The 27235-nt window shown below is 42.8% G+C and overlaps 2 protein-coding genes across 5 annotated transcripts; both read right to left on the reverse strand.

The window, feature by feature from the left end:
- Positions 1-4449: 4449 nt before the first annotated feature.
- Positions 4450-19889, reverse strand: apbb1 (amyloid beta (A4) precursor protein-binding, family B, member 1 (Fe65)). Of its 3 annotated transcripts, XM_076275062.1 has the most exons (15): positions 19774-19889; positions 18117-18588; positions 17561-18083; positions 16356-16561; positions 15362-15418; positions 14994-15067; positions 14727-14787; positions 14241-14387; positions 12782-12909; positions 10505-10619; positions 10332-10416; positions 9911-10006; positions 9395-9510; positions 8975-9151; positions 4450-8173 (listed from the first exon to the last, which is right to left on the reverse strand). In XM_076275062.1, exons 2-15 carry the CDS (start codon positions 18567-18569, stop codon positions 8012-8014), a joined length of 2400 nt encoding a protein of 799 aa, XP_076131177.1. In that variant the 5' UTR covers positions 18570-18588; positions 19774-19889; the 3' UTR covers positions 4450-8011. The 3 variants fall into 3 exon arrangements, with proteins under 3 accessions (XP_076131177.1, XP_076131176.1, XP_076131175.1); XM_076275061.1 differs by having other exon boundaries at positions 9926-10006; positions 17561-18588; XM_076275060.1 differs by having other exon boundaries at positions 17561-18588.
- On the reverse strand, positions 19776-27078 carry LOC143112774 (fibroblast growth factor receptor homolog 1-like). 2 transcript variants are annotated; one of them, XM_076275064.1, is made up of 12 exons: positions 26618-27078; positions 25283-25348; positions 25058-25156; positions 24746-24950; positions 24382-24520; positions 24163-24261; positions 22854-23014; positions 22536-22676; positions 22242-22353; positions 21989-22088; positions 21588-21687; positions 19776-21302 (listed from the first exon to the last, which is right to left on the reverse strand). In XM_076275064.1, exons 3-12 carry the CDS (start codon positions 25093-25095, stop codon positions 21267-21269), a joined length of 1131 nt encoding a protein of 376 aa, XP_076131179.1. In that variant the 5' UTR covers positions 25096-25156; positions 25283-25348; positions 26618-27078; the 3' UTR covers positions 19776-21266. The 2 variants fall into 2 exon arrangements, with proteins under 2 accessions (XP_076131179.1, XP_076131178.1); XM_076275063.1 differs by having other exon boundaries at positions 25058-25160.
- Between the last annotated feature and the right edge of the window lie 157 nt (positions 27079-27235).

The raw sequence follows: 27235 nt of genomic DNA on the forward strand, positions 1-27235 counted from the left end.
ATTTGAGGTGGTTTACATGTGTGTATCTGGAAGAGGGTGTACAACTAACTTGATGGAACAGACTACAGCTTTTGAGAGCTTAGTTACTCAGAAAGGCAGCAGGGTTCTCCATTTGAAATAACACAAGACCATCACAGTCTGCTGACGAGCACCGAAGTATGAAAATAAGACAGGTCAAATAAATAGCTGGGGGAGATGACATCTTTTTTCCCAAACATTTTTCATCACAAACCAATTCTAGACTGCTGAAAGGGTTGATCAATGGATGAGGGAAAAAAAATCCCTTCATTTCACCTTCATGAACACACACACACACACACACACACACACACACACACACACACACACACACACACACACACACACCAGTGACCTGGAAATCGTATTGTCAGGTTTTAACCACCTACCATTCAAAGTGACATATAGCTCAGGGAACAAAACCCTCCACCAACACAAAAAAGAGGATTAAATAAGTGTCACCGTCTACTAAAATTGATCAGACGTGTCATTTCATTTTGGTGGCCTTCAGTGGTGTTGCTGCTGGTCATAAAAGGCTCATCACAATGTGCCACCACCACCCCCCGGCTCGGCGGGAATGGACACGCTGAGGCCCTGGCCGGCTGGCCGCAGGGAGGAGGAAAACAACAACGTGTGACAACAACATGGCGCTGACCTGTCAATCACAGAGCCACTAATGACGCCTTGATGATGAGCCGTGAAAAAGGCCACAAAAGAGCCCGAAGGGCACCAACTCAACAAGAGCCTGAGGAGAAAGACTGAAGGACAGAGAAAAACCAGAGAGAGAGAGAGAGATGTGTAGTTCTAAAGTCCTTCTATGGTTCACCACACTGGATATCAAGAATTGAGAGACATTAAACTACAAAAGACAAGAGATATTTTGGATGACAGGGCAGAAATGTGCTCAAAGATCTGTTTTATTTTTTTATTTTTTTCAGATTTCCCCTTTTTTTAGAAGCTCTGCCCCATTCTTTTGTTCTGCTTAAATGTGAGTGTCTGGCGTGAAATAGAAAAATGATCATGCAGTCTGTCTGCAGATTGGTTAGCAGAGAGCAGCAGTATGTGTGTGTGTGTGTGTCATTTGTCCCATGTCAGCACAGTCAGCGAGGGTCTGAGGGAGGTGGCAGCTGAGGGAAATTAAAAGAGAAAGGATCCTGTGATTTCTGTCACGTCAAATGCACGCATCTCTGTCTTGGTCCTGCTTTTAATCCTCTGACTAGTCAAGTCAAGTCAAGTCAAGTCAAGTTTATTTATATAGCGCATTTCATACACAGAGGTCATTCAATGTGCTTTACATAAACAAAAACAAACAATAATAACAAATAAAAGCATAGAAGGGCAATATAGTCAAAGAATAGTTAAAAGGTAAAGATCATAATAAAAAGGAAACATAAAACAAGGTAAAATCATTTAAAAATAAAGAATAATTAGTAAGCAAAACAAAGGCAAAAGTAGTAAAAAAAAGTAATAAAAGACAAAGTAGAATAATTATCAAGGCAGATTCAGAATTTGTTACTCGGCACAGTTAGCAGAAAGCATGTGAGAACAGTTTGGTCTTAAGTCTAGATTTAAAACTGGCTACAGTTGGGGCCTTTTTGATGTCATCCGAAAGTTGGTTCCACAGCTGAGCCGCATAGCAGCTAAAAGCTGCTTCACCATGTTTAGTTCTAACTGTAGGTTTTACTAGCAGGTTTTTCACCTGGGACCTGAGAGGACGAGAAGGTGTGTACTGCTGAAGCATGTTTGACAAGTATTTAGGTCCTGCTCCATTTACTGATTTATAAATTGTCAATAAAATTCATCCCAACTGAAAAGCATGTTTTTGCGAGCCAGGTGTTTAAACTGAATAGTCTGGAAAATACAAAGCTTCCCTCTGCTGGGAGTGGGCCACTGATGAAAATTTGTATTCCAAGCTCATATAGGGCCGAGAAAAGTTCCTTGAAATCTTCTTTGACATACAGCTGTTCTCTGTAGATGTCATTTGCTCCAACATGCACAATGATGCGCTTGATAGTTGTGCATGGCGAATGTAGCTCTTTCAATGGATTACAAAATCCTCCAGTCCATAAACACACAGAGACAGAGAAAGACACACACACACACACACAAACACACAGAGACAGAGAAAGGCACAGGCACACAGACACACACGCACACACAAACACACACACAAGACAGAGAAAGAAAGACACACACACACACACTGGGTTTCTATCCCCATCCACCCCACCCCCTTACCACCACAGAACAGCAGCTTCAACACATGCATTTCCTGTTTACACATGAACAAGATTAATCCCACCAGCAGGGGAAGTGTTCAACAGCCATGTGAGACAGCATCCTGGGGGGGAGTGACGGAGGAGACGAGGAGGCTGGGGGAGGTACTTTCTTATCACAGTTCTACACAACAAAAAATACTTAAAGGAACACAATGGAAGACTTGATATCTATGATCCTTGGCATCAATATTCAACGCCTACCCAACCCAGTTCCTACTTAATCAACAAGGTTACAGTGCAATATCAAGCATTCTTGTCACGCTTTGGCAATGTCAGAGACTACATTGTATTATAAGTTAGTATAGCATCAGAATGACTTGTTATCAAAAAGCTGTCATTTTAAGGTAAAGAACTGTGAAAAGGATTATGTGTGAAAGAATTATGTTGCTTTAAGCATACACAACAAACCTGAAATGTAAAAGAATTGAAATGAAATAGTTAACTGAACATGCTTACTTAATTCTTTATCTGTTTAATTGGATGGAGTATTTTGTGGGGATTCATTTAACATAATACACTATTAATGTTATTTCTCTTTGTTCTCCCAAAGAGACACAATTAAAGGTCTACCGCCCCAAGCAGAAATATAATTAGCAGTCGGTTCACAGGGGCAGAACAAGCTGTTTGCCCACTGACCAAAGTCATAGCATATCAACATTCATAGCTTTCAGGTAAAAGGACCACCGCTTAAAGCCTTTATCTTCACCTTCATAAACCTATACCATTTACATATTAAACATATTAAGATATCTCAAGCACAGTTCCGTGCAAGGACATTTTAACACTTGTAGGCAATAAATACGTGTACGTGTGCGTGTGTGTGTGTGACTGTGTTGTTGCAGTAAGAGTTTCACAGAAGTAACTAAGACCACTATAGCGTAATCAACAATACAAACTCTCTTGAAGCTGAACACGATGATTGATTTGGGATATGTACACACCCAAAACATTCTGCTCTTCACTACTCTGCTGAAACAAACTACCACTCTATAGTAGGACTACATGTGCATGTAATAACTGGGAGATATACTCCAGCAGGTCCAATCAGTGAGGTTGTAGGCCTATATCTGGGTCTGGGGTACCACGGATATTTCATTAGAAATCAGATGCTGTAAGAGGTTCAAAAGTGACTAGAGACAAAGTCTTGCAAAAAGGAGCCATTTCTATTATAAATCAAAAAAACAAATCAGACCCTTCCGTTACCACATGTGCTGTAACAAAAAGACTAACAAGTGACCAGAACTGCAGCAAAAACTGATTTTTTGTCACCCCTAGAAAAGCTGTCAGACTCCCATGATCCACCTGGCCTAACGGGCACGCCGGGGAGGCCGCCAGTACATCAACGCAGCAGGCCTGGCTGGGTGCCCTTTACAGCCTCGGTCCGCCACTGCACTGCAGAACAAGCCAGCCAAAATGGAAAAAAGGAAAAAAACATGGGGATTTGCCACAGCAAGGCCAAGATCTCTGTCTGGTCACACACACACACACTGAGGGACAAAAGGGACGGAGAATCCAGAGGCGATTACGGTAAGCTTTCCACACACATAGGACGGCGAAGAAACGGGAAGAGCGTAATCTTCTGTCTATGTCAACTAGAATGCGGCATATTTACATGCCATTATATTTACTCCAGCATTCCCGCACGCGGCTCTGAATGTTAATGGCTGTTTGGTTTGGCTGCATTGATTTACCCTGATACATATTCAACAGTGAGGCCTGATTGTGTTTGTTTGGCAACATGAGGCACTGCAGGAACTTACCAGAGGAAATGTTTCAAGGCAACATGCATTACAAATACTGAAAGTCTTGTAGTGATAACCATAGCCCTAAGTCAGAAATGAAATGCCGCCGGCATGTAGGATGTGATCTCTCTATTACATAATCATAGCAGCAAGACAGGATTTGAGTTTGATATTGAATAGATTTCATGCAAGATAAACTTCACAATTTGAATCTCCCAGAAGAAAGTTAGAGTCCAGGCTTGAGTCAATTTACTTAGGCTAATTAATGATGTGTTAATTATGCAGTAACTGGGTGTTACCCATGCTCAATTATGGAAGTGTGATTGCTTTTAAATTACTGTTCTAAGGTTCAGGATAAAGGCTGTAGCATTTCACTCAGCTTCACAATTCATTTGAAAACACTGTGTGCACCACGTTGTGTTTTTTATTTTGTTCAGTGATACATTATATTAATATACATGTATATACATCACATCTGGTTTACATTTTAAAAGGAAATGTTGCACAAGCCTTTAAAAAAAAAATCTTCCATGGATTGCGTACGAGGTGAAACTAAAAGCAGTCATGCTGACCAGTAAAGTACATCCGCATGGACTACACACAGGTAACTCGTCGTTAGCTTGGCATATTACGGACAAAACTGATTTCCGAGAGGCAGACATGTTTAAAGTGTGTCATTGATTGGATAAATCATTATCTTTTTAGGCTAAATCATACTGAAGGCCATGTAAGCATAACCATGATATGACACACTGTTATTCACAAGGCCTGTGCAAGTGGAACTGACTTTCACTGAGAGTTGTCAGTGAAACAGAGATGGGCCTAGAGTAACAGCAATTATAGTGTTAAGATGAGTTCCTGGTGTTCTCTTCTACAACAGAGGAAGGGAAAATCAGTCCCCCCCCCCCCCCCCCCCAACATCAAATACATTGATGGAGAGAGATGTGGAACACCTATTCGTTTGCCTGGTCAAGAGCTCCTTCTCACATTTGACCTATCCAAAAAGACATTCCATTTGAGCCTATGCATTATTTCCTCTGAGAACAGATATGAAGAAATAAGGTAAGATCCCTTTTCACCGCTCATAACATCATGCCCCGTCATGCCATCTACAATGAGAAAAAAGGAGAGTGTAAATCTGTTTTGAGATTCAGTAACGACAACAAAAAAGATGAACATAAATAACGTGTAGTGTAGGTGTAGTGTGAAGGAAATGTTATGACAAAACGGTGCGTGCGTACACACAAAGCATAATTCGGCTTCAGTAATGAATAAAACACAGAAAATGAATATTTAACGGAAAACAAAACAGCTTAACCAAATGGAGTGTCACATCAACAAAAAACATAAGTAGAAAACAGTAACTATGTTAAAAGCTCTAAAAACACTTAAAGAAACAACCAATCATAAATCTCATCAGCTTGAATGATATGGCATAGGTATTACTTAAAAATCAACCAGAAATATTAATGTTAAAAACATTAGACATTAAGATCGGACATATAAAAAACCAAGGCAGTGATAAACTCTCATCAAGCCTAAATAAAATCAGAACGACAAACGAAAATGTGAACGACTCCTTTGCAGCCCCTTCCTACATAACACCACAGCCACACTGCCTTAGTATTCAGGAACCTACTCACACGAGCAAGGGATGGCTTTACATTAGCCCGAGCAAACTATTGGTGCTGATTGCAATGGAAGTACAACCTAGGAGCTTATCACAAACATAATGGCAGTTTTGACGTCTTTGTAGGTTTTCAAACATCAATTTGAATGGCAATGAGTTCCTCATTGAGTTAACATGAGTTATTAGGTCAAGTTTCAATCTCGGTCCTCTATACTATTTTCCTTCCAGAGCCTGTGTTACAAACCATGTCAGATTTTAGATTCCACTGATGGAAAAGTGCAGTTGTGGCAGGCAAACAGTAGGGGGCGATCAGAGGCTCATTCTCAGATTTACTTTGACTGCATGAGGAAGCACAGCTCTCCTTCACTAAGAACCACATAGTGGTGACACAGCGGGTGGTCAGACAGCAAAGCCAAAGTTCAACACACGATCATCTTGTTAAAGTTTAAATAAACTGTAGTGCATTCTGATAAGAGCAGCCATCTTACAAAATTATTACAAAAATACTCAATTATATTACGAAATAACTTCAAATAAAGACCAATGCCCATATGGGTGTGTGTGTGAAATGCATTACTACCTACTCAATCTACGCATTTAGGAAGACGTGATATATTATTGATTACAGCTTGTGATAAAAAAAAGAAAAATAAAGAACGGGTCAGTCATGCCACAATCAGCAGCCTTACAATCATATATGTTAGACTAAAAACCAAAACAGACTATCAGAGTAGCGAGAGGTCTTTTTAGAATTATTACATCCAGATGAAAGGTAATATGATCTTAAAGAGGACATCTGTGGTCCTCAGAGGACATCAGTGTCCGTATAATAGGTTTGTACAACCAGCAGGACGACAAATAGGCTTTACAAACCGCTGTGACTTTCTCAATCACCCTGCAGAGAGAGTCTGCAGTACATGGAAAGATACACGCAGAAGAAGGTTGGGAAAAAGGCATGACAACTAGACTTGCCCGTCCTCCAAAGATCTGTTTTGGGGTTGTTGTTTTTTTTCTTCTTTTTTTTTCTGTGCGCTTTACTGCCAGAACGGTTTGCTGGGACAGCGAGGACATCCCAGAAGCACAACCTATAACGGAGCAGAAAGCGACGCTACACTCATCTCTGTGGAATAGCTCTCCAAAGGAACAAAAATATCTCTAGAGACACTATGACCTTCAACGAGCCTTCCCAAGCACACCTGGCCAGCATACCAAAAAAAAGTATGATCAAACATACTACTCTTCAAATGAAGGTTTACATCGACAAGGCCTGAACCAGCATTATGTTTAAAATAATCAACCGACTCTTTTTAGTGTGGTGACGAAACGCATGGCAGCTATACATAGTATACAATTAGTCGAACACACGTCATAGGACATAGACATTTAGGTATTTAGTTTGCATTTAACTTGCATTTACATAATTCTCGATCACTGCAGTGTTCCTACAATGACTCGATGCTTCTCTGTGTTGGTAATACGGATCTGTTCTCTACTTGTTAACATTGATACAGTTGTTTTGTTTGTTTTGTTTTCAGTCTAGTGTTCCTTTGCCTCCTTACGTTATTTCATTGCTAAATTGCACAAATCATGACCAATTCGTGATCATTTCTGATATCATATAAATAACTTTCTAAGATCATTAACTCTTATGATCAGCACACTTGTGAACCCTTCTTACACAACATGGCTAGGACAGCCAGCGAGGCAAATTTCCACCGGCAACGTTCCAGTTCCATTAATTAACTGGAGTGTGTGTATGTGTGTGGGGGGGCGGGGGGGGGTTCTAAAATGAGTCACAGGTTAGATATTTTGGCCCCCAGAGAGGAACATGAAGGCAGGTAGAGCACAAACAGAGAACATCCAATCCTGAACAGGATGATTCAGGGAGGAACCTCAGACTGTGAGCCAAGACAGGAAGGACAGAGAGGAAAAAGGAGGAAGGAGAGAAAAGGAGGGAGGAGAGGAAAGGAGGGAGAAGAGGCGAGTGGGGTAGGCAGCTAATGTGAGTGGGTGGTTGGAGTCCAGAGTCCATCTGGTGGGAGACGAGAGGTTTAGAGGCAGAGTGGACACTGACCAGACAAAGGGTTAGGGAGTGTTGTTCCAGACAGTGTGTAAGAGAGAGGGAGAGTCCTGTGTATGTGAGGGGGTGAGAGAAAGGACATGAGGAGAGAGAGAGAGAGAGAGGACATGAGGAGAGAGAGAGAGAGAGAGGACATGAGGAGAGAGAGAGGGCAGTGGAGAGAGGGCGCTGGGCGGGACAGGGCAGAGGGCGCTGGGCGGGACAGGGCAGAGGGCACTGGGCGGGACAGGGCAGAGGGCACTGGGCGGGACAGGGCAGAGCTCTAGGGCGTCTGGGAGCCGGAGCGCCTGAAGCTGCCCAGCAGGCTCTGCACGCCCTTCCTGACGCTGGACCCCACGCGCCTGGCCACCGAGTCCGCAGGAGGGCCCGGCAGGCACGAGCCGCTGCTGGGGGGACGCGCGTCCAGACACTTCTGGTATCGCAGCTGCAGAGGGACAAACAGTGCACGCACAGGTGTTAAGAAAAACGTTATTAAACATCAAAATCTAAATATCTAGGGTTAGGGTTAAGATTATTATGTGTAGTAATGGTAGGTTTTGGTTTAATGCCATGTCAGAACCTGTGGCTATTTCTTAGCAAAAAGGCATTGCCTGATGACTATGAAGTGAGTGAAACAACTGGATCAAATCAAACTCTTAACTACAGATTTTTTGATAGATTCACTTCAAAAATCACTGCCTTCCTTAGTGTGTGCTTGCGCGGTCTGTAGAAGTGATTTTCCGTTAAGGGCAACTTGAGGAGAAGAGCTAAACTTGATTAGTCTTTGTGCTGCTAAATGTAACTGAGCACTCAAATGAAGTGACTGCCATCAGGCCAGGCTCCACAGGCTGATTAGTGACTGATTGAGTGGCTGCTCCAACCCCTTGATCCCATCTCAAGTGGCAGCTGCTTGGAGGAACTTCCACAATGAGCTCAAATTCAACAGTTGCCTGGCAACCTTTGTGGATCTCCTTTTGCAAAGGACCTCTTATTCAAGCCTCATAATGACTATGCTAGTATCACCACCACATCATCATCAATATGGTTATAATCAGTCATTATTATGTTGTTAATATTATTATTTTTTATAATTTATAATATTCATTTGTTATTGTTTGTAGTTCTTATTATCTTAGAATAAAGCTTTTCTATAATAAAAAAAAAAATCTTTCTCCAAGATCAGTGTTTGTTGTGACCATTCCATCCCACCGGGGGGCGATGGAGGCTGTGTGAGGTTGCGGCTCACCATGCAAGCCGCCTGCACGGCCTCGCTCAGACTGGCAGCGTTGGGCTCACACCAGAACATGTGGCAGATGAAGTGGCCGGGAGCTTCAGCGTTGATGAAGGCGAACGTGTGCACGTCCTTCCCCACGCCCATGAAGGAGAGGAAACGCACGCGGCACTCAGACACAACCTCCTCCGTCTGAGGAAGAGAGGGATGCAGAGAGAGAGAGAGAGATGATTTAAAAAGATGGAAGGATAGTGTCCCAAGCCATAGAGTTTAAAGGAGATGTGTGGTGGTGATGAATGTGGAAATTTCTGGCTTAGATGTGTGGCTTTTTTCATAGGTGATCATTAATGTAATGTAATGTAATGTAATGTGTGTGTGTGTGTGTGTGTGTGTGTGTGTGTGTGTGTGTGTGTGTGTGTGTGTGCGTGTCCTCACCTCTGCATGGAGTATAGTAAGTGTGGCTGAGGCGACATTCACAGTCACCGGTATCCAGTCATCCTTCTCTTTGGTGTTCAGAGCCGTTTCCAGGGCAACGTTAATGATGTCCACTCCTGAAAAAGGCAAACAAACACAGAAAAATCTATATGAAACACTTATGACTTATGAACATCTGAAACATCAGTTTTACACACACACACAGCATGCATTTCAGTGAGGCAGTCAATGTATCTTAAAAAGTGGAAAGAGAGGAAAGGTTGAATTGCACATCCGATGAGTTGATCATATTATTGATTATTTAAAATCCAGGAAAAATCTGAATAGAAAATGAACCCATGTCTATTCTACATTACAGTTTAAAGCCTGGTTAGTACACATAAACACACGTACAAACCCACCTCCACATACACACACACCCACACACAGCACCCCCCCCCCCCCACACACACACACACACACACACACCTGCAGTAACTGGGTTAAAGAAAAGAGAAAAGTAGAAGCATTCCTTACCAAGGCGTCCCTTACCTACAGGTTTGGCCACTGGCACGTTCCCGAGGTAATGAACCTGGAAACGCTGCACCAGTTCGTTCTTTGGTACGGGAAATTCTGGAGAAAAAAAAAAAAAGAAAGGGATGAAGCAACAGCAACCCTTACACACAAGGGGCAGTGGAGAACCATGGCCATGGCAGTCAGAGACCAAGAAACGGCAACTAACAGAGTGAGCATAAGTGATAGCTCAGAAGTCACTGCTAGCAAAGACTTATTACGCTATAGATGCCAAATTAAATGGAAAAGTACGACTAGATGCTAGTGCTTTGGTTCTATTACAGTGATCTGATTATGCAGTAGTGCAGGCAGGCACACTAGGACCCTGTCTACTTGGAGGTATAGTGGAGAAAACAGCACGTTTAGGATGCCCTGACGGAGTTACCCTGAAAGGGCATGTCCAGTAGCTTGGAAGGGTCGATATTCAGCTTGCTCACGGAGGTCTTGGAAGACTTCCTCTGCGCCATGATCTGCAACACAGGACATGCAAGACATTAGAGACATTCTGTCCTCACATTTGCGGTTTTTATTTGTGTGTGTGTGTGTGTACTGTCATACCTTGGAGCAGATGTCGTGCATGCTGGTGGCGATGTTCTTGGCAGGGGTGTCGCATCTGAACACGTGACACTTCAGAACGTGGGTCAACTTGTCCCGCGCCACGTATGCAAAGTCCCTGCACAGAGAATTCAGCTGAGCACATACTCCCACACAAATACACAAACCAGAATGCGTGTGGCAGCAAAGTATAAATATGGGTGGCACACACTCACACAGAAGACATTCACACCAGTGATGCATGGGCTAAACCAAAATAAGTGAGTACATGGATACCCGCGGTTACAAGTCCAACTAAAATGTCTGTAATGACATTCGGGTCATTTGCGGGCTGGTCAGTTTAAATGAATTGAATCAGATTGGTCAAATATTGCCTAAAGCCCGATATCAATATTTCAGTAGTAAGAATTCCCTAAAACATCATCAGCTGAATGAGTCCAACCAGGAAAAGCCACAGCACAGGCTTTCTTTCCACTGACAATTGTCTAAGTGGACATGGAGACAGTACGGGAAAAGCTGTGTGTACAAGACTGTTGTAGACCAAGATGGCGGCCATTTTGGGCCTAATTAACAACAGTGTTGACACAGGATTTAGTGATAATTAAAATGGACTATTGTAGGAGAAACTGTGAATCGGGTAGCAGGTAGGGCATAATTTCCCCATGTTTAATATTAGCGGTTCAAGTAGTATTCAGAATAAATTGAAGCATTGGCCAGAATTGGGTTGCTTGAGAGTGGACCCACACATCTGTGACACACACACACACACAGTAACAGTTCTACACTGAGATCACACACACACACAGTAACAGTTCTATACTGAGATCTACGGATGGACAACCATGGTAACAAACTGTATGATACCACTTGCCATGAATACCGTTTTTCATGCATTTCAAGCACAGTTGCAAAGCATGATGGGTCATCTGCTTCATTGAGCCTTACAATGACTGGTCATGACCAGTGTAATGTTCTCTTATAAAGAGCCTGTGCTATCCAATATGAAGGAACACCATCCCTTTATATTGCGTTATAAATGTGCTTGTAAATGACTTAAGAGAAGGCATTCACTGGAAGTGTTACCAACTGGAATTTTGCTAATGAGTGAGAGCTGAACACTATATGATTAACTCCCACCAATCCTATGGATGTTAAGGAGCACCCCAAACAATGGAAGAAAGACAGCATCCAGTCCTAGTGAAGGGTGTGGTCTTAACATCCAAAGGGACGTCAAAATCTGAGTATGATGAGATCAGACCAAAGGCTGTCACACACAGGAGTGAATTACTGGAAACAAGTTAACGTAAACAAGCAAGTATGAATGCGCCGCCTAGAAAATGGCAACATGGGTTGCACTGCTTCAAGCATGACTCATCCGCTACACTTTATATGTGTATCTCAATCAGAATAATTGAACAGCTCACTGTTTTTGTAGTGTCTTTTTGTCATGTCCATGGTGTGCAACAGCCTTTGTTTGTGTCATTTGAATGGAAAGCTCTACAATCAATTAGAACACTAGAGACTAGAGTAAGTTTAAACAGAGAGAAAGCAATGGGATTCCATGAAGGAAAGCAACGTCTAAACAAAGGCAGACAATTAGGATACAAATTTGGCATTTTTGTAAACATACACGATACAAGATATATGCAAGACCTTGTTTTATTTAAACACCTATGGCTCACATGCACTGACTGAAAGGGAAAAAAAGAATTGTTTTTGCCATCTAGCATTCTAGCACATGAACGTTCCGGAAAGCTAGGAAGGGTGGATGCAGGGATGCGAGGTGGGGGGGGGATCTATGTCAGCGTAGCCATGACAACAACAATCAGTGGAGCACAGTGATACACTACCTCTCCCTGCGTCCAAAGATGCAGCAGAATAAAGAAATCAAAAGAGCAGTTCAACACCCAACCAAAGTGGGAGAAAGGGGAGAGGGGGAAGAGGCGGGGGGAGGGGGGGACACAACTTAGCAGGAGCACAGCCAGAAATAAGCACAGGCATAGGTTAGGCATAGCTTTTGCTGGATCAGCAAAAGTCAAATCAAACTGAAAACATAATAACACACAGCACAAATCAATAGAATAACTATACCATTGATATTAACCTGTACTAAGGGCTTGGGTTAGAGGTGTGTCTGGCTGATACAAAATAGGAAGAAGGGTTCATTTGGATTGGACACCAACAACATCATCCTGGTTTAGACTCCAGTGAGTTTGTAAGAGTGTGTGTGTGTGTGTGTGTGTGTTTGTGTGTGTGTGTGTACACCTCCACCACACCTACCTGCCGTTGTCACGACCCACCCCCCACACGCGGATGCTGATGATGGGCTGGGAGTGGAGCAGCGTTTGGCTGAGGGGGTCGATCAGCTTCAAAGTCTCGTTCTCCAGCACCAGCAGCATGTCCTTACCCTGGTCACACACCAGGGGGGCGGCAAGAGCACAATCAGCCACAGAGTCAGGCCACTGCAACGTATTTCAGCCCCGGAAATGGATATATCCCACTGTTGATCTCTAATGGTCACTTTTCAACGTACTGAGTAGTCTGATAGACATGTTAATATAAATCTCTCCATGTCAGTACACACCATGAATAGGTATTCCAAATATTCTCGAACCGCCTCAATTCTCTCTTCATATACAAAAAACATATACTTTTACAGTACATGTACATTTTATACAAAGCATCACATTCTAATATATACCAACCCAGAGTTCCATTAGAGTTTACTGGACTATCCTTCCCAATTAAAAATCTTGTTAAAGGGGTGCCCACACTGAAAGGTGATGCCAAAGTTACGTAGCATAATACCAGGCATTCCGAACACGCAGGGGCAATGACGGAGACATCATTTTCACTTTTAAACGTCAGTGTACCATCAAAATTATTTTAAAGCTGTTATTTTAAAGGTGAAATTGCTACTTAACGTTGCTTTAAGACTTGTCCATACATGCTTGAAATACTCTATACAAGGACAGGCACGTGTACCTTTTGTATTTCGATCCTCTAATTCCAAAGATGCAAGAAAATTTCATGTCTTAAAAAAATAAATCTTCGGTAATGCACACATGCGCACACACGCACACACAGACAGACAGACAGACAGACACAAGGTACTGGAGGGATTTTTTTGCAGTTCCTAGAACCTTTTTGGAAACTACCTCTTCCTTTGCTCGCTTCCACAAAATGGAACCGGGGGGGGGGGGGGGTGGTATGGGTATTTTGGAACTGACGTTGTCATGATGTGAGAAATGCCCTCTGGTCAGATGAGAATATGGATGAAAACATGAGTGAGGATGAGTGCTTCCTGATGCACTGATCTTATCAGTAAATACACTTCAGTAGCCTGAATAGGATGAATATTTTCATTACTCTATGTTCATGTAATAAATAGGCTGATACCCTAAAGTCAATTTCATGGTAATCTACCAGAAATAATCATTTAAATACAACCCAAAATCAGAAAAGTTGGGACGTTGTGTTTACACGTTCTTACGTTCTAATTTGGGGTTGTACAAAATGCTGATTCATTTGTTGTCATCACCGGGACAGACGTGACTATTTTCCACTGGGGTAGGGACATCAATGTGGGCTAGTTGCAGCATATTCTATTAGCCTTTGCAATGTCAATAAACTTCAGCTTAAATAACTATGCTGTCTGTTTCAATACTTCATGTTATGTAGACAGACAGAGACAGACAGACAGACAGAGAGAAAGACAGACAGACAAGCACACACACACCTCTCCCCAGATGCCTGCTGTGTCGTGCAGGTTGTGTTTGTGGTAGGACAGCTGTCTGATGCAGTTATTGACGGCCACACTGCTCTTGCCAGGAGCCATCTCCTCCTCCGAGATCTCCACCCAGCCCAGAGAACGCACCGCAAAACACTGCGGGGGGGTACAGTGAGGGAAGAGAAGAAAGAAGGAGAGAGAAACGAGAGAAGGATGGAGAGAGCGAGGGAAATGGGTGGATGCATTGACAGATTGAGTGAAACAAGGAGAAAGGGAGAGAGTGAGTGAAAGAAAGAAAAAGAAATGACAGCGAGAGAACAAAATGAGGAGAAAGGAAGTGAAAAAAGCAAGGAGACCGAGTTGGGAAAGATCAAGAAAGGAGCAGAGAAAGACACAAACACATGTAAACCAAAATAAAAACAATAGTCATATCTTATCACATATCTTGATCAATATGTAACTGGAGATGTGAATTTTGATCCACCATAGCCATACCTTAGACTCGGAGTCTGTGTTATAGCCATCAAGCTTCTGATCAGCATCAGACTGGGTGCAACTAGAAGTAGTACAGTGGTACAAAGAAACAAAAAGAGCTTGAAGACACAACTTCAAACACACACACCCACCCCAGCCGCCTCTGGAAATCCCAATTAAGGTCACGGCCATCTGATGGCAGCTGCATTCCGTCTTCTACATTATAAGCATCGCCCTCCCGTTGGCCCTTCCAGATTTTTGTTTTGCACGTCAATCATGAAAACTTACCTCAGGTTGATGGAGGCATAGCGCAGAGTTGCCCCCTCAAACTCCTTGAGACTTTGATCAGACGTCACGTCATCCTGTGAAGCACATCATTACAGCAGAGTGAGAGTGGAGCACCAGGCGACAGACTGACAGGTTCAGCACTGCGACAAACCCCACTGCTGTAACACCCACACATTTAACGCTACTTCTCTCTCCATGGGAAGCAAAACAGAGACAACCATGTTACAAACACACTCTACTTAACTACAACTCTCTCTCTCTCTCTGTGTGTGTGTGTGTGTGCATGTGTGTGTGTGTGTGTGTGTGTGTGTGTGTAGGATTTTGACATGCAACACACCATATCGCAGTGGCACCGGACGGTCACCTACCTTCCACAGGTCCTCGTCGTTGAACCTGTTGTGGCGAGAGGGGCCTCTCCATGTGACCTGCGGACACAAACAGCCAACCCTCACACACATCCCATCCATCAGTGCAGGGCTGGATGCCAAGCAAACAGCCATGGCTGACTAGAGAAACAGAAAGCATTCCTCCAGCACAGCCCAGGTAACACTCCTACTACTCTCTACCCATCCCTTCACTCACAAGGGCTTGCAATTGTATCTATGAGGGGTACTTTTGGAGCTGACCAAAAAGATCAAAACTGTGTTCAGTGTTGAGAGCTTACTGCAGTGCAGATTTTCACCCAAACCTTTCCATGTAAGAGTATGTCTATAAATATACCTCCCGTCACTTCACAAGACCCCAACAATATCAATTTCAGTTCAAATGAAAAAGGAGACACTACTTGCCTTAGAGGCATAGATCCGTTTCACTACAATAAAGTCGGCTAACCATAATGTTATCAGATTTGCCTGATCACCAATGAAAGGACTAATTTACTCTACAGTAGTAGTAGTAGGACTAGGACTAGGAAATCCAAGGCACTCTTCGTATCCAAAAAAGTATGAAGGGCCTTTATTTTACATGGCTATGTCACATTTAAAAACATAAACTGGGCAGCAACCCACACGTAGCGGCACAGATAGCCTTCTTCCACCCTGAATTCCCTACACCAAAGAGCACCTTCAATTTGTTCTGCAATTCCTGAGCACTTTGGATTTTTCCTCATCTCATAGTCTAGGACTAGGTTTACTGAGCACATTTACAGTTCAGATTTTCAGTCCAGTCAAGAACAGTACAGTTACGATGGGTCAATATTTACCATGCCGTGTAAAACACAGCCTGCAACCCTCTCTTAGGAGACTCAAAAGGCATTCTGCTAGCAGCTTCCTCTACCAGCTAATCCCCACGACAGCATCTTTGGCTGCCTCCAGCCCTTAGCCATGAGGTGTGTGGAGACCCCCAAGGGCCGAGTCTGCCTACCTGTGGCTCCTCGCTGGGTGTGATGGCAGGGGAGGTGCTGGAGGGCCTCTCCAGGGTGGCGCCCTCCTCCTGGGGCGAGGGTGGCTCCCACTGCGTGGTGCCCGTGGGGATGTGCCAGTAGTAGGTGCCCGAGGTGTCCCGCACCCGCATCCAACCTGCCGGCAGGTCCACGTCCGTCTCAAACTCGCTGCGGTCCCAGTACGACTCTGAACGTACAGCAGCACAAGTGCACAGAGGCAAGAGTGTGACCAGGGGAAGGCAGAGTGGAGGAGAGCGAGAAAAAGAGGGAGAGGGAAAGAGACAGAGGGGGGGGGGGGAGAGACAGAGAGAGAGAGAGAGAGAGAGAGAGAAGAGAAGAGAGCAGAGCACAGAGGAAACAGAACAGAGAACAGAGGAGAGATGTAGTTGCTACTAATCAGAAGCTGTTGGAATCTGATAGAATTACAGCTCTTAAATCTAGAGAGCCCTGCAAGCCACAACATGAACCTTTAAATACCTCTGCAGTGGTCAGTGTGGGTATGCCCATAGGCAATTTAGGAAACCCTGGGGTTTCTGCCACCACAGCTGATGATAGATTAGCGAGAAACACAATAGATGACCTGATTTCATCAGTATGTGTGAAAAACAAGGAACATGTTTACCCACAGCGTAACTAAAATGAGTGTTTCTAGCTGTGATATCTGCATGCATTTGATTCTAAATGAGACTAATGACCATCTAAAGAGTGCCTCACCATATTTACTCCATCTGGTACAACAACCCTTTGGCTATGAGAATAACTATCTGCAAAACATTGGTGTGGAGAGTAGAGCCAAAAATGGCAAAAAAAGGCTGCATTCTGCGGTCATCTAGCCAACCAGACAGCTAATTCTGACTGCCAGCTGCTAGGTTCGGTCTGAGAGGGTTACTGCCTAATTACAGATGCTGAAAAGCAACATGTCTACCACAAAGCAAGTCACTACACTTTTGGGATCGCTTTCCTTGAACTGTTGTGTTTTACAGTTGCATGAATGATCATTGTGCCCTGTAAACTCTACTTGCCCTTCAAGAAACCCCATACAGTCCAAAAGCCAAGCTAGGCATGACTCTCCTCTAGCCTAACAAGCCCATGTCTTTCTGCAAGGTGATTGCCTTCAATGACACTTCATTAATATGAGTGAGATCCAGTTAAGCAAGCCCACAGTTGAGCATCAATCACGTCTTACCAGTCTCCCCGTCTGGGGTGCTGTTAGCTGTGCTTCCCTGAGACAGTGACATGCAGCTGGAGTCTTCGTCGCTGGGTGCCCCACTTCTTCCTGGGAACAGGAGGCCGGAGCTTTTCCCACTCTCGCCCTCCCCACTCCTCTCCTCGCTGTGGCTCTGCGTCTCCGAGGAGTCTGTGTCCTTCTCCCCCCCACTAGACGGCATGGTTTCCTCATCTTCCTCCTCTTCCTCATCATCCACCTCCTCGTCTTCCTCGTCCTCCACCACCTCCTTCTCCTCTTCGTGGTTCTCCCGCTCCTTGCCCACATGTGGGCGGCGCTCGGAGTCGTCGATGAGGAGCACCCCGTCGTCCGTCCCCTTGTCGTCCACCTCCAGACACAGGGTCGTGAGGGCCTTGTTGGAGGTGTTGTTCTTCGCCTCGTGGAGGACCACCGAGTTGTGGTTTGGGTTTCCTTCGTCTGGGCTCCTGCTCCCACTGTCGTTCAGGCTGCTGACGTTGAGGTTCTGGTCAGGGCTGTGGTTGAGGTAAGGGTCCAGCTGGTCAGGGCTGTGGTTGAGGTAAGGGTCCAGCTGCTGCTGGTGCTGCAGCTGCTGCTTCTCAGCCACCTTGCGCAGCTGGTTCTGGCCTTCCTTCAACCACTTGGTGTTACTGCCCTGACCAGCGTGCTGCTGCTGACCCGTCTCCTGCCCACTCCACTGGCAATGGCCGTTGTCATGGTTGTTTGCCAGCTCCCCAGCCCACTGCCGCTGACCGTCGTCGTCGTCGTCCTGCGGTTCCCCACCGCCCATCATGCCATTGAGGAGGTCAGCCGGGGTGGTGGTGGCGTATTTCCGACGGCACTTAGGGGATGAGGAGGAAGATGAAGAGGAGCCCTTGATTTTGTTTTTTTGGCTGAGCTCGGCATCGAGAAGCAGGGCACTGTGCGGTGACAGGAGGTCAAGGGTTAAGGAAGGGGTCACTAGAGGGCCGGTGTTCTCATTGGCCAGGTCTGAGAGGCTCTCCTGAGACATGGCTGAGAGCTGGAAGCCTCTGGAAGGTTACATGGGAGGGTGAAGAGAGGCATTATAAGATCAGTTAATTCAAACGTTAACCTTAAATGTTCTTTTGACGTTTAAATATTTCAACATACCGTCAGAGCCTAATCTTTTGAGCATTGCATGGATCGAGAAAAGCACTGTTAGGCGAGCCATGTTGTAACCATCTACTATTGATTCCTACGTATTAGGCTAATAAAAAAAATAGCGTCAGCACTATAATCTGTTGAGGAAGGGGAATCCATTTTAAATCACCGAGTCAATAGAATAGAATGAAAATACCATGGTCATGAAAACCACAATCAAACCATCGATGGATGGTACTCGTGTTAGGTTCTTTAGGTCGCCACATTCCGATGAAGTAGATAAGCTATTCTGAACAATACTGGTGGGTGTATCCCTATGGTTCTTGATTGCCTTAACTATTTAACGCATACCGTAAATAATAATGCTGCTAGTAGCAGCTACTAGGGTAAACCTCGCTTACAGTCTATTTTAGTCCTTTGCATTAGTCACCTGTGCATACGAAATATTTCCCTGACCTGTTGTTTTCTCACTCCAAATAATTGCGATACCCAGCTAACGTTAGCTTACTTTATTTTGTACAGTGCATATGACAGGACTCGACACAATGCTAATAAAATAGCCCATGCATAATAACAAAGCTTAAGGGACAGCGCAGCAGGGTGTGTAAAACAAATCACTTTCTCGCGGATAAAAACTGACTGCCTTCATAGCACTACTCTTGTAATCCTAACTACCCATAGACATATATATCTATGCTAACTACCGCTGGCTAGCAAGCTGGCTAGCAAGTCACAGTGGGGACACTGTCCAGATGAGAAGACAGCCTAAGTTACTCTAGAAATGTCTATTAGGGTTTCATATCATAACGTTCTATTCCCGTGACTCCTTTAGGACGCTAATAATACTTTCTAATTCCATGTCGTATATATATTTCTAACGTTACAGTCCTTAATTTTGAGCTATCTCACCAACACGAATCACCAACACACCCCAACATAGCACCACTGGCTAATCTAACCACTGATAGACAGCTAAAATAGCAATAAATAGCTAGATAGTTATCCTAGCTGGCTAGCGTTAGTGTTGGCATTACCATTACGATAGGGGCATCGTCAAGCAACACATCTTTGTTTTAAACAAAATGATTACTTACAGTTTATGTACAACTCTTCATTTATTTCATAAATCTCATCAGACAAGTCATCCAGCAGGTATTGGTTAGTGTTAGTTTTTTGAAAACCCCAGCTGCAACCTCAACACCATCCTCGCTGGCTAGCAAAGTAATTTACGTTGACGTCAAGATTTACATCATGACGCACAGACGTAAACCCAAAGCTCTAGACCCAAAGATGGTATGTTGATTGTGTAGGTCTACAGATGTTTTACAAATAGATTTACCATCATCAGAGCTCACATTCACTTTCTGTTAACCTTTCTGATGACAAGTGGCTTGAAAACATAATGATGTGTGGGGGGAAAGGTAAAAAAAAGAGCTTATCAGTTCATTTAATGGGGTGAGAGAAACAGGAGGTGGGCAGGAAGTCTCTCAGAGGAGCACAGCATAAGCTGTGTAAAACATTAGCACAGCAAGTATATTAATAGGCATGAAGACAGAGGAAAACAACAAGACACTTATTTAGACATGACTACACCAAGGCACCAACAACAGTGTTATACATTTTTACACAATCCTTTCACAGATAAAGATATAGGCCAGGCCTACAGATTTGTAGTGTGCTGACTACATTCTTTGTCATATACAGTAGGCTAAGGGTAAAGGCAGATTATGGAAATAAAAATAACAAGATTAAGATTAACTGGAAACTAAGAGTGTAACAGTAGGCCTACACAAAAATAACGGTTCGGTGTGTACCTCGGTTTTAAAGTCACGGTTCGGTTAATTTTTGGTACAGTAGGCTAAGCCTGTAGGTAGGTTACTGCTAACCTAAAATTGACCAACAATATTTTTGATGCACAATGTAGGCTATTTTGAAAAGGTGCCAAATGTTTTTTGATGTTAATTGACTAAACTGACAAATGGACCGCCCGCTACTTAATATCTATGTATGTGTGGGAACTTGAATTTGAAACATGGTCAGAAAGCAAAAAAGCCTAGCTGTCAAAGACTGCATTTGGTAGGCTACATTCAGTAGGCTACACATCTGTATTGAACTTAACATCCTTTACACCCACTCCTACTGGAAACCCTTATAGTTCATGATGTCTTCAGAAATTGTCTGGCATACAAATATGGACGCTGCTACCCACAAAATGTTCAAAAAGGGAACCTGAAAAGCGGAATCAGTAACCAACACTACATGCTTACTCAAATATGTATACTTAAAAATACTCCAGAGACATGGTGGGGGGTTTGAGGCAGTAGGCAGGCTAAACGTATGGGCGTCTGTCGCTAGCACATCTCACTAAACAGCAGTTTGCTGGCAACCATTGCAGTTGCTATATAACCTAAGTCTCCACAAATAGTAATGAATTTCATTTTAAAAAAATAGTTTTTTTTCTTATTGTATGACATACAAAAAATATTAAATATGAAATACCGAATTGAACCTGTTTACAACATCTACAATCTACAGGTAGGCCTAGCATAATGCTCTTAGCCATTCTCCATGTATGGCTACACATATTTTAAATAATTCTTTTGTTGTCGACATCCACATAGTCCTAAAAGTAAAAGAAAAATAGAGAAATTAATTTACTGAACTGAACTACAGTAGGTTAACATTAAAATGTACAGCAACATTTAAACAAACACATTGGAACTCTTACATTTGCCAGCTTAATCAGTCAGCTTAATTTTCTGTAAAGAGCTCAAAACTGTTGGAAATCTATTATGAATTGACAAATATAGCCTATCATAAGCAAAACAAAATCTTACTGTGCAGTGTTCAGGGCTACTGTGCCATATGAATGTATGTCTGATGTATGATGTGGATATGGATAACTTACTGCATCATTCTCGAGAATGTTCTCGAGGACTCCTACAATATCTTTGAACGAGGGTCTGTATGTGTAGGGTTCCACCCAACAGTCCTTCATCATCTGCAAACTAGTCAGAGGGGTGGTCGTAAATAGAGGCAACTGGTTGATTAGATGAAGACATTTTAAAAAAAAAGGCAAATAATGAAATCTAATGGTGATAAACCAGAGCCACTACAATGATAACATCAACAATAGCATTTTCTCATAGAGTCTATAGAACCACAGGAAGAACCACAAAGGCCTATTCATGTGGCAGTGGATTAACAATCACTGCATGGCCTAACTGTACCCTATTGCGTGGCACGAGGAACCAAGCCTGTGCTATTTTCAGAGGTATGGTAAACCAAGACGGCGCCTCCATCACTTACATTTCCACCCTGCACCCTGCTGGTTCCACATTCTTGTGTCCAGCACTGATATGACGCACCACATCTTCTGAGGAGTCTAGATTGGGGTATGGCAATGTACCTAAAAGATGTAATTGGCATACGTTGTTCATTCTGCATTTCTGAACATTTTCTTGAACTGTTTGCTGTGACAGGAAATACATAGCTTCATGGAGCAAGCAGAGGTTAAGCTCTTTTTGTTATGTGGCAATTATCAGAGAAAGGCAAAACTCACCAAATGTTTGCATCTCCCACAGTACAATTCCAAAAGACCAGACATCACTTTTGAATCCGTAATATTTGTCCTTGAAGTACTCTGGGGGATACCAGCGCAAAGGGATTCTTTCCTGTTGTGGAAGGTAGAAATCATTACTGAAAGAAGAAGAAGAGGAAGAAGAAGAAAAAAAGAGGAAGAGGTAGAAGAAGAAGTAGAAAAGAGGAAGAAGATGCAGAAAAAGAAAGAGAAGATGTTGATAATGATAATCAAGGTGAAGATGAATGAAGATAAGAGTATCACTGGAACACTCACATGGTCACCCGTTTTACTTCTGCCGCTGCGGCGGCTCCTCATACGCGTTAAGTCTCTGGCCAAACCAAACTCTCCAACCTTCACCTCTCGAGGAAAGTTGTTGACCATGATGTTCCTTAAGGCTAGGTCACAGTGCACCACCTGAGAAACCAAAAACCTCATAACCAAACCAAAAACCACCACTGAAAAGATCACAGTCAAGCCAGAGCCACCTCAAACCCATGTCCACTCAGCGTCTATTTTTCTCACAGGAAATATTAGAAACTCACACACTCAATAATAGCTAACTTTGTTGTGCTGGACAGTGTGCCTCAGTACCATTTTGTTGCGTAGGTGATCCATGGCGAGTCCTATGTGGTAGGCGGCTACGGTAAAGAGGTGCTGAAGATCATTGTTAGCTGACAATCTATCTTGATTGATCTGCAGGAAGTTCCGCAGTGTGCCATTGCTGACAAAGTCCATGACCAGGAAGTAGGGAGCTGGGACACAGTGAATGAATGATTATAAATGATTCACTGAGGAGATGAATGAGTGAGTGGGCGAGTGAGTGAGTGAGTAAGTGAGTGAATGAATGAATGAATGAATGAATGAATGAATAGAAAATAAATGAGTCTACAGCGATTGGTTTACAGATATGCTATAATTTTGGTCCGTTTGGAGCCATTTAACATCGTGATTGGTTTACATCTTGTCAGAATCCATCATGGCGGACAATGAATATAAATTAATCTTTTGTTAATCTTTGTTTAAACTGGTTTAACTAATCCAGGGTTAAAATGTAGATGTGCAACAAGTCTCTGGTTAGTTTAAACCCCTATTTAAACCTAGATTTACTAAACCTTGTTTAGACCTAAACTAGGATTAATTTGAACCAGGTTGGTGCAACCCACCCTCAGCCTCAGAGCTGCCAACTTTTCAAAAAACCTTGTGAGATTTGGTGGGACCAACCAAAATGTTGTTGCATACACAGCTGTTTTGTTTGGCTCATTCAGCATCATTACTGTACAGAAAAAAAATATATATACCATTTCATATCATAAGTGGTTCTCAGTGTTGGGACCAGGGTTAAATTAACATTAAAGGGATCTACTAGGACCACTGACATTCTAAGGAATGAGAACCACTGATTTACATAAATTGTAATCCTTACCAAACTAAATAGACATAGAAATAAACATTACATTACATAATAAAAAATACAAAACATAATAAACAAAACAGTGTACACGGCAAAATTTTGGTTGGCCCCACCAAGTCTCACTCCAAGGTTTTTTGACAAGTTGGCAGCTCTGACTGACACCCCTGCTAAGGTACAAAATGTAACAATAATTTAACGATTTTGAAATTTCGTCCGGACACATTTTTTAGGTCTCAAATTGAGGACATGCAGGGGGGAAAAGAGGACGTCTGGTCACCTGACATTATTTGACCGACTGGGTTGACACAGCGTGTGAAATCAGGGGTGTGGCATGAGAGCGTATGAAGCCAATCATGAGTCTCACGGCCACTGCGTGAGAGTTGGCAGCCCTGCAGCCTATGTGGCCCCAGTATGGCAGTCTGAGAATGTCATAAAGGAATATATTGGAGAGGAAAAGATTGGAATATAAAGCAAAGCAGTCTTGCTCACTCTGTGTGATATCCCAGTCCAGCAGCTGAAGCAAATTATTATGGTTTCCCAGTTTCTTCATGATGGTTATCTCTCTCTGCACCTGTTTGTATGTCACAACTACATGTGAAGAGAGGTAGAGATTAGGCCTACTGACTTTTGTGACAAAATTCTGTCACATTCTGTGTGTCACTTTCTCAACACTGAGGAGATGCTACAACAACAGGATGGGACTCTTACTTTCTTTGGTGACCTTGCAGGTGAACATAGAGTGGCCCTTGCAGGTACCACGGGTCATTTTAGCTTTGTAGAACACCCCCTCCCGTCCAGCCTTGATAAGCTGCAGAAGACTCAGGTCACCCCTTTTCAAATGTACTGTCTGAAACACATTAAATGGTAACTGTAAATAACTCAGTTCATGTAGTTGCTTTGTTGAATAGCTCTATTGTTTGGAATTGGCTTGAGCTACGATGGTAGCCTAGCCAGTTGCCACAAATTTCTTGAATTTCCCCTTGGGGATCAATAAAGTATCTATCTATCTCTATCTATCTATCAAAATGCTAGTGGAATTTTCCCATTCAAATAGGCTAGCTAGTGTGTTTACCATTTGTGGAGGCTTCCACAATGATCTTGAGCCTGACTTGGTGTACTGTCTTGAAATTGCAGCCGTGTCAAGTATGGGGCCGTGATCTTTTACAAAAGTCACAGTGATGTTGTTTGCATAGGAGTTATCAGCAGGAGACTCAGGGGGAGGACCCAATGGCTGTCTAAGCTTTAGATCTCGAACAGTTCTCGTCAGTGAGCGATACCTGGGTAAAGATTTTCAAGGGAGTTAAAAGAGGGTGGCATTATGTTTTGGTATGGATGTGTTTGAATCATTGACAATAGAGCATGTGGAGATCAGTTGTAGACTTACTTTTTAGTCCAAAAACAAGTCATCAGTAGGGCTGCCATAGCTAAGAATGCAGACACAGATATCAGGACTATATGCAGCTGATCAGGAGTGAATGTAGACCTACCTATCAAAACACACAAGAACTGTAGTGATTAGTAATCATAGACAAAAGGAATCAAACCACACTAAACTTGTGAGAACATACTGCCAGAGTCCTCATCTATCTATTTTTGCGCTCTCTCTTACCCATTCCTTGATGGGTGATGTTGTATGGCATGTTGTTATGGAGATGTCTGGATCCAGAAACAGAACCTGGAGAGAATGATTAAAAAAGTGTCAGGCAGCTTTAAAACTGACAGAGCTTTCTCTGCCTGCAGCGGGGGGAAGAAGCACTAGGCTCCAAGGCTCACCCATGACAGGTGCTCTTTGGTACAGTTCAGATCAACACATCCCGGCAGTAGCAGATACAGTATCATCCAGGATAAAAAAAAAAGCTTAGGCACGTCTTTCCCTGCCTCTCTGTGTCTTGTAGATGTGGGAGAACAGCATGTAAAAAATGCAGACTGCAGAGGCATGCATTTGATACCATGTTTGCCCAACTTCTTACTTTTATAAACAATATTCAGCAATGTTTACACCTTGCTCATACAAAGTAAAAAAGCAGAACTGTAGCCTATGTGTTGTTTTTTTCTTTAATAAATACCACAACCTGCAAAAAATGGTCAAATTTGCTCAATACTAAGTAGTGATGCATCACTCAAAGTTCTGTGAAATCTGTTCTGTGCATTTTCAACATTTGAGTATATTTTTTATTTATTTATATTCATTTAGGCTATTTGGCAATTTGGCTTCTCCAAATTGCCCCACGGCCCAATGGCAGCTATGTTGAATTTCACTCTTTGCTCAGTTCTTTGTTCCATTTATAACTGTTATAGTATTATATATTCTCATCGAGTCATTTTCTGAGCTGTAGGGTGACATACAGAAACATATAAGGATAAATAACCCTGCAAATGCGTGTCACTTGTTCTAAAGTGTGTAGAACAATCTAGAGTGAAAATGACTACTGTATTATTTTTCTACTTTTTTCTTAAGAGTGTAAATGTGTCAAAAATGACCACAACAAACACATCAAATGTAAACATTACAAACCCATTGTCGAGTGAATGTTCACAGAAAACATTTACGGACACAATTAGGTGGATGTGCTTGCAAATGTACAGTGATTTCTGTGTGGCTACAGTCAAGTTTATGCAACTTTGAATTTCATATAGGCTCAAGAGCACTCTTTCACTACTCGTAAACTCAGTTGACAACTGAAAGATTTTCTTCAGTGCGCCATGAATATCATGAAGGATTAAACTGAGTTCTCTGCTTTTCACAAACTAACAAAAGGTGTTGTTAAAAAGTAAAAAATATGGACCAGAAAAGATAACATCAAAGCTGTTCATTTAATTTAGTAATATGCATTTAGGTAATAGGTAATAGGTATTTAATCTAATTTCATAGTCATTAAGATCAGGTATATTGAGCATATAGACCAGTGATCCTTAGTAAAAAATAAATAAATAGAATACTTACCCAAAAATGTTTTATATCCATAAAGTGATTAAATCAAGCCAAGCCCACACTTCTGTCTTAAGTCTTCTTTCCTTCTGTCCACCTACATATAGTTGTACTTCTGAGAGAGTAGCATTTCCTTTTTCTGCAATATGTCATTGACCTCAGTCTTTTTCAAATGAAGCATGGCAAAGATAACCATTCACAGCACCTCCCTTCTGGTTAACACCAAGGCGTTCACTGTTGGGTTCTCTGTCCCAAAACCTGCATTAGTCTATACGTTGGTAATCTCCGTTGTCACAAAAGTGCCAAGTACCTTATAGGCTTAAATAGATGTGGTATCTCTCAAAACAGTGTCTAGCACACAACATTGTCCGTGTGTAATGAGTGTAATAGTTCTTGTGCCTCACAAAGACTATCTCTTGGATTTCTATTGTGTGAGAAAATAGACGAAGTGATGCTGGCCAGGGTAGTGAGCCATTTCCGCTCGCTGTCCTCTTTTGGTTAATGACGCATCGTTTAAAACAGTGCTCATGCACACTATAGCCCAGTGGGTTTGTGGTTTCCTATACAAGAGGGGAAACTGTAAGAAACAAAAGTACTGACAGGAAGAGGGACTCGGCTCCTTAGGCAATGTGC

Source organism: Alosa pseudoharengus, unplaced genomic scaffold, assembly GCF_046254945.1.
Source record: "Alosa pseudoharengus isolate Yale_2024_CS ecotype anadromous, Long Island Sound unplaced genomic scaffold, YU_APseudo_1.1 YU_APseudo_1.1_scf_8, whole genome shotgun sequence".
NCBI classification, from domain to species: domain Eukaryota; kingdom Metazoa; phylum Chordata; class Actinopteri; order Clupeiformes; family Clupeidae; genus Alosa; species Alosa pseudoharengus.